The 13,964-nt window shown below is 36.7% G+C and overlaps 1 protein-coding gene across 1 annotated transcript in view; it reads right to left on the bottom strand.

Annotated features, from left to right (window-relative positions):
* ZNF804A (zinc finger protein 804A) overlaps positions 1 to 13,499 on the bottom strand; it is a 221,886-nt gene extending 208,387 nt beyond the window's left edge. The window contains exon 1 of the mRNA XM_054699909.1: positions 12,821 to 13,499. Within this exon, the coding sequence (XP_054555884.1) occupies positions 12,821 to 12,931 (111 nt within the window). The 5' untranslated portion in view covers positions 12,932 to 13,499. The remainder of the gene's footprint in view (positions 1 to 12,820) is intronic.
* Positions 13,500 to 13,964: the final 465 nt, after the last annotated feature.

The following is a 13,964-nucleotide window of genomic DNA, read 5'->3' as shown; positions in this document are numbered from 1 at the left end:
GCGGGGAACAAAATGGGCAGACTGATGAAATACACTGCTGAGGGGAGCAGCGGGCGCGGCAGGAGAGATCTGTCATGCCATGTGGGACCCTCGCTGGTGGCGGGGGATCAAACCGGCGCTGCACAGGCTGCAGGTATCTTCGCAGCCCAGCGCTCAACCGCTGCACCCCCAGGGGAGGCCCCCTCTAAATTTTCTAGACTACAATGTGGATAAAGCAAGAGGGAGAGAAGGAGGGAGGAAGGGGAAGGAGAGAAAGTGAGGAGGGTGGGAAGGAAGGAGAGACAGACAGACAGACACACACACACACAAAGGAATTACCTGTATCCATGAATAGATACTGTACTTATTTTCTGTAGAGTACTGAAAGAGAAAAGAATAGCTCTCTTGACCTTTAGTTTCTCTAGTTGATAGAATTGTGTTGGCATTTTATTAATGAACCAAATTGTTGGGAGAACAGTATGTCCTGAATGAACTTCACCCATTAATGTTTTATGGATTCCACCCCACCCCCACAGCCTCGAAATCTAGGAAATGCCAGGTGCTGAGAATTACAATTCCCATCATGCCATGGGAATCCTGTTTTCTTGAAGGCGTGGGTTGCTGGGAACTAAAAGTGGGGTTAAGCAGCCGTGTTTGGTGTAAGTCAGACATGTAGCCTGAGGGGGCTGCTTGGTTTTGCCTGCTTTCCCTGGGGTCCAGCTCAGAGAGTACTATAGATAGGACACATTGACCAATCTCTGCGTGTGTGTGTGTGTGTGTGTGTGTTTTCCCCCCTGTTCATTTCCACTGCATTAATCTTTTTCTGTGTGCCTGCCCTTGGACCTTGTTCTGAGATTGTTTAAGCACACTGGTGAGAATTCTCACCCAGGCCATCCCATTTCCCTTTGGGGTTGCCCTATTACAAAAATAGTTGTCATGATTAGTGTCTGCAAGGCAAATAATAAATCAGGATATAGCCTATGTGAAATGAACTATTGATAAGTTTTAACTATATCAATATAGTGATATACATAAACAAATCCTCAATCTATTTTTTCTTACATGATCAAATAATGCTTTTAGCTATATTTGGCACAGCAAGGAGGGGACCAATTAAATTTGTTATTATTATTAATACTAGTATTTTCTTAAATAACCTTTCACTGTGGAATAATATGGCCATAGTTTCTCTTAAATGTGGCTCTTCAGGACAGCAATATGTAAAATGCGACCTATGAAATTGTATTAAAGTCATTCTACCTGCAAAACAGCCTATTCCAATTTTGAGTAGCAGCATGTATCACAATATCAACTTTTCTAAGTAGTGATCCATAAAAATTGCATCTTTTATGTATAACAATAATTTCATAGTGATTAGTAACACAAATAGAACAGTTTGTGTTATTTTATACAATCCTCATGTTTTCCCTGAAAAATGTAATCTCAATTTATATGGAGGAAATTCCATTAAACTTTAATAAAACTGAGAAATTTGAGTCTCAGATTTTTGTAGTGATACTTCTGTAATATAACTAATGGCGATCAAGAAAATAAAGGTTGGATTTCATAATTTCACAGATTCTTCATCTGTAGTATTCATATTTCAACAACTAATGGTCATAACTGTCCACTTTATTTTGCTTAATAATGCAGTCCATGAAAACTTCAGTCAAATTTAATTCTAAATTAATTAAGACATTAAAATAAATTAGGCATTAAGAATCATGCATTAATGGGTTGGAGGTAATCAGAAGAACCTAGAGCTATCAGCTTCAGTAGTAAAAACTGGAAAGTACCAGTAAGATACTTTTACAGCCAAGAATGATAGTCCAGGAAGATACAGTTGGGCCCCCGCTCTGTGTTCCTTCCTTCTTACTATATATATCACATGGTCTGAGAGAGTGAATGGCCAGGAATAATTACATGGTGAAGTATACAAATAAAGTAAATAAAGCAAATACAATACACTAATATCACATTTCCATACTGATTCTCTGATTAGTGAATTTTTCAATTGACTTTAAACTAATAAAACTATGGTAACTGTATTTGACAGATGTATTAAACCATGAATAGTCACTATACCTGTCTATATGAGAGCAAGAGGAAATGTTATGCCGCCCCCTAGTGTAAATATTAATTTTGTAACACCAGAAATGTAAGACATCCAAGACACTGCAAGGAAATCAGTCTTGGAAACTATTATTGGAGAGTTAAAGGATTTGCAAAAGAGAAAGATTCCTAAGGGTACAGAGTGTAGTTCCATGAACTTTGTGAGTCAAAAGAATGGATGATATCTGAAGGTTTCCACAGAATTTTCCATTCTGTATCTCAGAATATTTAGACTCCAATTCATATTTAAAGAGATTTTATGAATCTTGGAGTGAGGATAAGTATGTAAGAGGCGACATGGATGGGCTGACAAAAAAAGAAAATATCACTATAGTTCAATGCAAAAGTGTCCAAATTATGTAAAGCATTCATATTGAATTGAGTAAATTAAATTCTCATACATGTGTGAATGCTCCAATATGAAATATTATCAATAGCTACCACCATTTAATGACAGGTTGCAATATCAAGCCTTTGGCAAATGTATATGCTATATCTCATTTGATCTGCAAACCTGCCTTCTAGTTAGTTATTGCTACTATCTTTAATATACTATTATATATATTGAATTTTATATATGATAATATTCATTTAAAGACAATATAACTGGTAATATTCATTTAAAGGCAATATAGTGAGAGGTAAACATGACCAAGGTCATATAATCACCAACTAGTTATAGCAGGTGCCTCCTCTGATCAATTATCTGTTTTTCATACTAACACTGATTTTATAGGGATTATCAATTTGCCCAGCTTAATTAATCATATTCCAATCTTTCTCTGACTTAGGAGTGGTCCTGTGACATAGCTTCAGTCAAAAATGAAGCTAACACTTCTAAAAACAAAGAACATTGAACTTTTTGTCCTTCCTGCATACTCATTTTTTTCTAGCTTAGAATGTAGCTGTGATGGCTGGAGCAGCAATTGCTTTGCTATAGGAAAAATACTGATAGTCAAGAATTATCTGCTTGCATAGATATTTTATATTAAAATTTTACATAAAATATTACTTAGGTGCAGAATTGATATTTGAGGTTTTGATTATAAGCAGTTCTACTCACTATACTGATATAGAGGTATATTTAAGATTGAGCTTCAATCCATCTGATTATAGATATTCTTGCTTGCAGCCACTACATAAGTATGGCAGTAAGTAGTTTCATGAAGACATGTTAAACTGGAGCAAGAACTAGATCCTGGAGTAAATGCAGTCATTTTCTGCCCTATGGTGAAGGTCACTGTCTCATTTCAACAAGAGGTAATTTGACAATTATTGGGCTTTGAAAGAACTACCACAAATACAATTTTACAATATTTCTGCTGACACTTCCTTGAAGGTAACTGGACTGTCACTTGTGATATTTTCATTAGAGAAACAGAGAATTCAAATTGTATCCCATCTTTTCTTTCACCATTTGTAGAATAAAAATCACTTAGTAGATATCTCTCATCATTAAATCCCTCCCCTCTCTGCAACTGGTCTCATTGCCTTCCCAGTAATTTGCTTGTTTCACATGAATTCTTTAAGTGTTTCCTGTCTGAGATATACAAACAAGGCAATGGATGAGTTAACTCTTGAATCAGTGGTAATACTTCGAACCCACAGTGGCTGAAAATGGGAGCAATCAGGACCCTATGAGTAATGATTCGCCTTTGCTCTAACATTTTAGTAGGATGAGGAGGAAGCTCTGATGTCCAGAGTAGGGACATGCATAATTAATTCAGTTTCGCAGGGCTCAAAAGTGAGCCCAAGAACTCTGAGTGCTCCCACAGGACTCCTAGCTCTCTGTCATCTTCTACCACTACACATCTAGCACTGCCTGCATTGTGATTATAAGAACCAATTTTACCCCACCTTTTATCTCCATAAATGTCAGCTGCCACAAGAAACCCAGAACTCCCAATGTCTTCCTCATTTTTCTAGACTACAGTCACTCCATATGACTTTGCCATATCCTATGACACATTTTCTCTATTTCTATATATCCTAAGAGGTCTAGGTCTTTTTTGATTCAGCCTAGTTCACTATCAACGGAATCTCTATAAGCTTTTAAATTTTTCAGGGAAGTTTTACTTCACCTTTCTCCTCCATTTGAAGTCTGTCTCTCTTGAGAACATCATTCCACCTATACCATCTCAAGAGATGGGTGGACATTTTACCTCACAAAGCACTCACATTAATGAGTTTACAGTACACAAGTTAGCTTTGTTCCAACTTGTTAATTTTTGACCATTCTCCTTCTCACCCTCATCCCGAAAAGTCCTTAGCTTTGGATTTCATTTCCCTGAAATTATCTTCTCTGACAACTCGCCTCTTTTTTGTTTGCAATCATTCATTCTCACACCATATCTAAGAAAGAAAAAAATCAGTCTCTGGGCAGTCAGCTTGGAGCTTGACTGGATCTGAAAGTAAGATATGGTATTCTCTTATAAAACATGAACAGTTTCCTAGTGCACCAACGTCAGGCAAGGTCATCTATGAGCATGATGGAACCAGACCAAAAACAAGACCATTCAACAGTCATGTTTGAGCATAGACAAAAACAAAAACACTGTTTTTGTTACCAAACATTCCCATCTGCCAGCCAACATGAGCAAAAGCTGCTTCTTTACCAGTTACAGCTTTAGCCCCACTCAGTTTCTCTTGTCTTCTAGATAAAAAGTACAAGATAACCAGAGAACTGGCTCTTCTTTTTTAATAGTACAGTTCAGAATAAAATAACTCTATAATCGACTTGGCATAAAATCACTTTATATAATCTCACATCCTATAAAATTAAATGTACCCCTTCATTAAATGTACGAAGGTTGCCCTTAATAATGTGCTGTTTACTTCATTCCAACTACTTGTATTTTTGATGGTTTTGGCTGGCAAACATTGAAGACATTGACATCATTCTCTTTATTTTTCATGAATACATCTTTATTTTTGCAATAAAATACAATACTCCTTTTAAGCTTATTTTCTTAAATTTAGGCTACCAAATGTTACATTTTTGATATTAAGCTTAAATGTATTTTTTTCTCATCTAACAAGAGTCTAATTTTCTTCAAGTGGAGTAAATGCATGTGTGATTAGCTATTAGAGCTGAAAGGATAAGAATAGCTATATTTTACATAGTTATAAAAGGGTTTTAGGGGGTATAGGGATGGAGATTATGAGAGAAAGACTGGCACCCATGCAAACATTTAAAAGTTGTAATTTTTATAAAATAAAAAAAAATATTTGATAAGAGAGCAATTTTAAACCTAGATTCTGAACAATGTCAATTTTATCCACCTTGAATTAAAAGCAAGTATGACCTGTCCTTCAAATATTGAATTGCTTTATTATAAAGGAGATGTAATAAACTGACCCTCCATGTATTAGCCAAGGTCCTCTAGATAAAGGGAATTGATAGATAATGGTAAAATAGATTTAGGTATATGGATTAGACAGATTTTTTAAAATTCTTTTTTTTTAAGATTTATTTTTTATTTATACAAGAGCTGGGGTACAGTCTAGAGTTGTGGGAGGGTGAGAGGATTCACCAGAGACAGAGCTGGGAGCAGAACACGCAGACCAACAAAATACACTGCTGAGGGGAGCAGTGGGCAAGACAGGAGAGGTCCACCTCGCCATGTGGGATTCCCCTTGGCCAATCAGGAATAGAACCAGTGCTGCATAGGCTGTGGACAGCTTCACAGTGCTGCGCTCAACCCGATGCGCCACTGGGAGGCCCGATAGATTTTTTTTTTTTTTTTTAAAGAATGGGACCATGATTCATTGTAGTGGCTTTATGGGTTTACTTAGGCCAGGTCAGAAGGCTGCAAACTCAAGGCAGTATTTGTGGGTTTTTTTTTTTGTTTTTAATTTACATTTTTTAAATTTTGTTAACATTGTCCATTTTTGTACAATATTTGATTTCTCCACTCATGTGGAATCCCCATAATTCTCCCATCACCAAGGCCCCTGTGAACCATCACCAAAGTCCTTTGTGCCCTTCCCAACCCTGTTTTGACCTGTCTCCTTCGGCTTCCCTTGCTATATGCCTCATTATAGTTTTCAAGGCAGGATTTGAGGCAGAATTTCTTCTTCTCCAAAAAATACCAGTTTTTGTTCTTATCCTTTCAATTGGTTGCATGAGACCCATATTGATGGCAATTTCTATTTACAGACAAGTGATTATAGATGTTAACCATGAGTATTACTCAACAGTACCTAGATTAGTGTTTGATTAAATAACTAGTGACTACTCTGGTGATACATAAAACTAGTCATCAGAGTGAGCAAAATTCTTTTTTTTGAAGTTAATTTAAGGAGAAGATGTTTTGTGCAATTTGAATATGGCATTGTCTTCATAAACATTTAATACATTAAATGTACTTACATTTAGAAAACTATGTAATTCTCTTTTAATGGTGCCAAACCATTATGAAGAGTCCAGAGTACTACATCAGATAATGGATATTGTTGACTTTGACAGCTAGGATTGAGTTTTAATTATTTATTACCCCACTTTATCTAATTTATCTAGGAAGTATGCTGCGGTACATATATAAAATTAATGAAAACTTGATAGGTGAAAACAACATCATAATATAAATATATATACAGTAATAATTTTTTTCAGACCAAAGGAACATTTAGAATGAGATAAAACAGATCAAGTGTTTTAGGTTAAAATTATTAGATGAAAATAAAATTATTAGATAAGAAAACCAATAAAATTTTATTTCTGATCTTTTGTAGTAGATAATATAAAAAAGTGAAAATATACAATATATTCATGAATTTTGACAGCAGTATACCACAGGTTATAACTATTTTTTTCTTTCTAGAAGGATTCTCATATATTTAATGTAAAGCAATTGCTTCAATAGCAATATCTGAGTTAAATAGGATCAAGAGAAAATTACTTTATCATTGTATTATTACCACAATTATGAAAAACTGTGATTTCATCTACACATAGCACCTACAGAAACTTACTTTTCAAATACATTTACATGAACTAAATGTTTACTTAAAGTATAAATTAAAGAACACAGTTACCTTTAGAATAAGTTTTTAAAAAGACCAGACACCACAATACCACAAACACCTGTGGTCTCGGTGACAGTTTGCAATTTTAAATTGCAAAATTGTATCACCCTCAAATCCACAAGTTTTCTTATTATGTTAGTATCCCTAAAGCAAAATCTTGTTAAGCAGTTCAACTAAGATACAGTAAACCTATACTGTATATAGAAATATGCTGGGAACTTTCTAGAAACTATTACCTTTCTTAACGTTGATGCAATGAAGGGCACATATAAAATGATGACAATGCTTTTTCTCCCATTTGTAAAATACTATGGACTCAAATGGGGTGGAAAATTTAAGTGCCTTTATTGGTCAGGAAAGTAATATAAGTAAATGAAAAGCTTTTATGAAAGTGAAGAGTACAGACAGTAGCGATGTACTGCAAAGAGCATTCATTCTTTTTTGAATAGCATTTAAACTCAGATTATTTATAAATACAGTGCACACTACATAAACTACTTCTGCAGCCTGAATTTAGCCCTGAATACAAGCAGAGAAAATTTTTGGACTAGTTGGTCCCCAAGGTGCTCTTTGATTTATATTTTCAGTAAAAATGTAATTGCATTCATTAATTGCAGTCATTAATAACTTAGGGAATACTGTTTTGGAACTGAGAAGGGAAGACAAGGCATTATGTCACTATTTAAATTTCAGCTATCAAAAATATCCCAATTAATAAATTTGATGAACTAAGAAAGGTATGTTGGAATCAGGGCATTTCTTGACAATATTTGCCTGAAAACTCTGCTTACATTTATGAATAGGTCATAATAACAATAATTCAATTATGTTATTTTGCTTACTTGAATAATATGTTCTGAAAATGCATGTTATAAAGTTTGGCTAGAATAAACAAACCAGTATAGCAAAGAATATATGATGTCTTAAGTTCAGAAAATTAAGACAATATAGTCTTTATACAGAATGAATAACAGTTTAAAAGAAACTTGGAAGAATGTATAACTGAACTAATTAAGTGAACAAGTTTATGAACTGGGGATATACTAATGCACCTTTACCCTTTACCTTTCGTAAGGACATTAATCTAACAATGATAATTTTTCATCAGCACTAATTCAAAAACTGATCTCTTTAATCTTATGCACAATATTAAATGTGCCACATAAGTGGGTTTCAATACTGGAGAAACCTTTTAAATTATATTCTCTGGGAGATACAGAAATGTGTAAGGGAATGACATGAATTATAATAAGCTATATTAGATAATGATAAGTTGAACAAAGGCCACATAATATATTTCAAAGACATACTTAATTTAATGAGTTCCTGCATAGACAAAGGAAAAAAACTCAGAATTTTTTCACACTTTTCAAAAACTAATACATATAAAAATGTCCTGAGTGACAAGAAATCTGCAAACATGTCAAAATATGTGAAATTTTTTCAACACATGCATAATGAAAATGAAAAGTATAATCCCTGAAGATATCTGCACATAATGTTTAGTGTATATAGTGCTTAGCACAGAGTCCATGGTGCCTAGGTTAGTGTCTTGCAAATGAGGACATTCAATAAATCTGAATGAACAAAATAATAAATATGCTGAGGAGCAATTATAAATTAACATTTCTTTTCCTGTCAAAATTGGTACTTAATATATCAGAAATGGGGGGCAGTCTACAGAAACAGATTAGGCCGGACAGAGATTACTGATGTTTGCACATTGGAGGTTAAGAAACAAAATAAATATGAATTCAAATTATTCAGTGAATCTTACATTACTTCTCTACATCTGGAGGCAAGTAGCAAAACGGAGTGCCTTCAAACAATAGATGACACTAATACTATTCCTTTATCAGTATGAATATTACCATACCAATTCCTATGGATTCCCTAACTTAGTACTTAAATATTAAAGGAAATTTGCATGGGGTCAAGAAATCTGCATTGTAATATTGTCTCACTGTATGGCCTCAAATCCAACACTCTTTCTTTTTGAATTTCACAGCCAGTCAGATAAACAAAATGCTTATATAAGATGCAAAAATGCTGACTAACAGAATGTAATGAACGAATTAATAACGGTTTCTAAGATTCCAAAGGTAATCACCAAATTCCATATTAAAAGTGACTGAGTATATATTTAAATTCTGTATTAAATACATATGCAAGATGTATTTTAATATTTTTGTGAAAAGGTTTTAAACTTATAATTAGGGCAAAGAAAGTTTGGAGATAACTGCGAAACCTAAGTATATGATCAAATATCTTTCCAATAAACAATTGCAAACACAATGATTGTTTGGGTTAATCTAAGGAAAAACAATGGATTATGTGGAAGTTAAACTTTATTCATTGCCATTAAACTCTATAAGTTGCGGGGGTGAGGGAAAGCAAAGAACAACGATGTAAAGAATAAATAAATAAATAAATAAATTCTATAAGATATTAAGCAATGTTGTGGACTACTAATAAATATTAGCCTATTTTTATTCGGTGGGATTATCAAGGTTTGTGCTATTTATAATAGAAATAATGATAAGTCAACTGGCCTTTCTCTTTTCATTAAGACATTGCAGAATGGAGATGTGTATATTTTTAGTTAAAATTGTCAAAAGCTCAGCAATAAGGTCAAGATAAGCTAGGCTTATTTTTTAAGTATTGTTTTTAAATTTTTATGTGTGGGTAGTCTATGAAAATGATTGTATATTTTGATAATCTCAATATGAGGATTACATTCTAGGATCAGTACTTAAAGCAATTAATCAATGTCATCAATCCTGAGTTTTATTCTAAGAGTAACTTTATTGTATACAAAACTTCTAATTCTTGAGAGAATGATGTGTTAATGGTTATAAGACTTATAATGGTTATTAATGGTTATAAGACTATATTAAACAAATTAAATGAATATTTTTAAAATATAAAATCGTTTTAAATCTGAATTTACAAAGTATACAGAATATCTATTGACTACCCAGTGAATGAAAATAACTGAAATTTCTTGGGAAAATCAAAGTATCTTTCCCCTGAATGGTTTTATATTTAAGTTGTACTTTTCTGAAATAAGAAAAAAAATCTTGAGATATTATTAAAGTACTTTAACTTAATATACATTTCAAAATGCAAAAATGTGATGTTTTTTAAAATATGTCAAAGTCAAAAAAACAAAAAAAAAATAGAAAATATCTCATAATTACTACTCGGTGAAACTAGAATTTAAAATAAAATATCCAAAACTTTTTAATTTAAAGTGTTCAAAACATAGCATATATACATTTTAAGATACCATTTGTATTTCCTATTAAAGTTGCTAATTCTGAGAAGTTTCAGGTTTTCAACTTTTAGTTTGTAGTAAATTTTTACTTATAGTAAATCCTGAGTGTCATATGTGTTGTAAAGATTGTATCTTTAGGCAAGTATATACAGTTCTTTCATGAAAAATATTTATTTATAAATATTTTAGAATATATTATGCTATAATTTATGATAGGCATAACTCTCATTCTCGTCTATGGCAAAATCATCAAAAGACATAGAAAACAAATATATAGCATAAACTAGGTAGTAAAGTAGTAATTTCATATAGACTTGGTCCATAAATGAAAATCTTTTTAGTGTGTGTAAATCTCTTACATAGGAAATACAAACTTGGGCAGTTTATAAACCGAGTCTGTACAGATTTACTGGATTATGAAGGCTCTCTAAGTGTCTTACTACTAGTAAGTGAACCGTGATAAAAACTATTTCTAAGCCTTTTAATCTCTGTTGCTTATGACATTTGCCTATATTAAGATTCATTCATCTCACTTAAGTAACCATTTTTTTTTTATCACCCATTTCAACCCCAAGTTTACACTGGCAAATTTAGACTTTCACAATCTTTCTTTTGTTAATTTTGTTAATGTGAACAATAAAGAACTAACCTAATCAACTTCAAATGCACAACAAATAAGTCAGCATAAGCAAGCTCAACCATTCTTAGAAAGCTAAGATTGACAAAAAAAATCAAGATTGCCAGAATTTTAACAAGTTGAGGTTTGGCGAGTAAATATTTTTTTCCTGTGATTTTATCACTGTTATCAGTATTATAATCATGGCAATGAGGTATTGCTCATTAAGTTTGCCTTTTCCTATAAATAAAATTATTTTAAAAACAAACCAATGCATACTTTCTTCTAAAGTTGTTTTTCCCCCCAAAAAACTACCTTCCCACAGTTGAGTTCATTAAGCAGAAAAAGAACAATTTCAGAAGTTCCTTTTGCCTGCTGTCCTGTATAGTATTTCACTAAAGACCAGGGAAGAGTACTTGTTTTTGTTCAACAACACCTAATACAAAACAACAACAAAAGCAACATAGCCCTGTTGCTTTTTGTCTGTTTGCTTGCTTCCTGAGTCCCAAGGGAACTTAAGTCCCATAGATCTAAGAGGAAATGCAAAAAAAAAAAAAAAAAAAAGTCAAATGCAGCAAATCCATGTTTGAATTTACTTAAAACTTCAGATGAGAACTTTTCATTCTTGGAAAAAACACATCACATTGTAATTTGAGAGAGATGAAAGATTAAGAGTACTGTACTTCTTCTGAACTAATTGAATCTTGTCCTTGAACTTCTATACTCTATTCATTCAGGCTAAACCACTTGGTGAACAAGAGTAATGGGCCCAGAGTTCAGCGACAGGCATTTGCATATTACCACCTTCCTCAGGCTCTGCTCTCTGCAGTACTTAGCCTAATGAGTCCTCCCTTCCTTTTTTTTTCTTTATTGAAGTGCCTACCTCTCCTCCTCCGGAAGTACCAACACAGGGGAGTGAGTTCTGCAGAGAGCCTGGGTAACTAAAAGAGTATGGTAGGGGGCGGACAGTGAGTTACCACCCTGAACTATTAGTAGGCTCAGCACATCTTTTTCCACCAATCAGGAGTGTTCTTCCTACTAAGATGCAGAAAGATGAAGCACTGTGATCCACTGAGAACCTCCCAGCGACTGTCTGGGCTCTGTTTGTCTAATATGTTTCCTAGTGACTGTGATTGTGACACAGTTCTTGCCCCTCACACTTATCTTCACTCCTTTGATTGACTAGCGGAAAGCTGGCTGCATGGGGTTGTGAAGCCACTCTGTTAAGCTTAGTACTGACAACTAACTTCTCACTAGAGAAGTTCGCTGCCAATCCTTCAGGAGACAGCTGGAACACAAACTCCTTCTTGGAAGCCCATCATTCAATTCAGTCAATTGCTCCTGGCCACCAGCCCCAAGGCTCCCTGCTTTCATCAGAAATACCCACATCCTCATTCACCTTCAAATTCCTAAGCAGAAAAGATATTATAGGGTCACTTCGGGTTAGGGATCTTTTCTTTCTTTCTTGAAAAGAGGTCTTGCTGGCATATTTTGCTTCCAATAAGGAGAGATTGGGGTGATCTTGATCATTATGGAGTGAAATGGAGAGCGTCTGGAGCGTTGTCAAAGTGTCAACCGAACCATGGATCACAGTTTCCCTGATTCCTGCCTTTTTCTACACCTAATTCCCACCCCATGACCACAAGCTATGTAAGAGAACATGTACTAAACCAAATTAAATCGGACCCTTCCAAAATCTGACAGTAACCTCAAATCTCCAAATGTGTGTATGAGAGAGAGAGAGAGAGAGAGAGAGAGAGAGAGAGAGAGAGAGAGAGAGAGAGAGAGAGAGAGAGAGAGACGATTACCAGAGTTTTGTTCCCGTTCTTGCTGAGAGGGCCCCGGAAAACTCCCTTGATGTTGCGAAAGTGTCCGTTGCTGAGGTGCGTGGAGCTGATGACAATGTAGTAACACTCCATGGGGCAGCCTCCTGCACCGCAGCCACCGCTTCCATGCACCCCGCGCCCGCAGCCGCAGCGCGCCGGAGCCCGGCGAGGGCGAGCCGGGGACCCGCGGGGAGGGCTCCCCTCCGCCTCTCGCGCACACCCTCGGGAGACAGGCTCGCTACACCCCTCAGCCGCGCGCGCCCAGGCGCCTCCGCCTCCGCATGCTCGCTGCGCCCGGTCTCCCAGTCTCTGCCTCTCCTAATTCGCCTTGGGGCGACGAGCTCGCGGGAGGATCCGGGGCTGGGAGGGGCCGGCCAGGCAGGACAGAGCTGAGCCGCAGTCAGCGCCGGAGCGATCGGGCGCAGCCGGGCAGCGGGAGCCGCCCGAGGAGCAGCGGCGGCAGCAGCATCCCCCGCGCTCGGCGTCCGCACTCGGAGTTGCCGCTGCTGGCGAGCACGAGTATTATTATAGTGAGCGGCGTTGCCGGTCCATTGCACTGAGCCAATGGCAGGGAGCCACTGGGCTGATACTGAGAGCTGTCGGAGGAGTACATCTGTCACCCGCTGCCCCCCCCCCGCCCTCCCCGCCCTCCCCCGCCGCCGCCTGGACCCGCCACCGAGCCGGTCCCGGCGCGAGCGGGGAAGCGCAGCGAGCCGGGCGCCCTGGGCGCAGCGCCTCGGCCGCGCACGGCCAGGGACGCGGCGGCCACCGCGGGCGGGCGACAGAGCGGCCCGTGACCGAGAAGTGGGAGACTCCGCTAAGGTGGGGGCGGAGGGGGGGTGCAGAGACGGAGATTTCGGGCCTGGCAATCAGGATGGGGGAGGGGTCGAGGGGAGAGAAATAAATTAATAATTCAATACCAAAGCCAAACGCTCCTAACTGCGGCGTATCCAGGCAGGTGCCAGCAGCGGGTTCTCTCTGGAGATAGTTGCTGCCCATTGGATTTGGCTGACTTGATTTGATTTGTTTTTAATGTATTTCGGTATGGAGGCTGGAGGCTGTTCAGAATCTCAGAGAAGGGAAAGAAAATGTCCCCCCAGCCACCACCACCTCTCATTTGTAGAGA

This window comes from Talpa occidentalis, unplaced genomic scaffold, assembly GCF_014898055.3.
Source record: "Talpa occidentalis isolate TD23 unplaced genomic scaffold, MPIMG_talOcc4v2.1 talOcc4.3, whole genome shotgun sequence".
In the NCBI taxonomy this organism is placed as follows: Eukaryota; Metazoa; Chordata; class Mammalia; order Eulipotyphla; family Talpidae; genus Talpa; species Talpa occidentalis.
The sequence above is the reverse complement of the archived record's forward strand: the minus strand, read 5'-3'. Positions and strand labels throughout refer to the sequence as shown.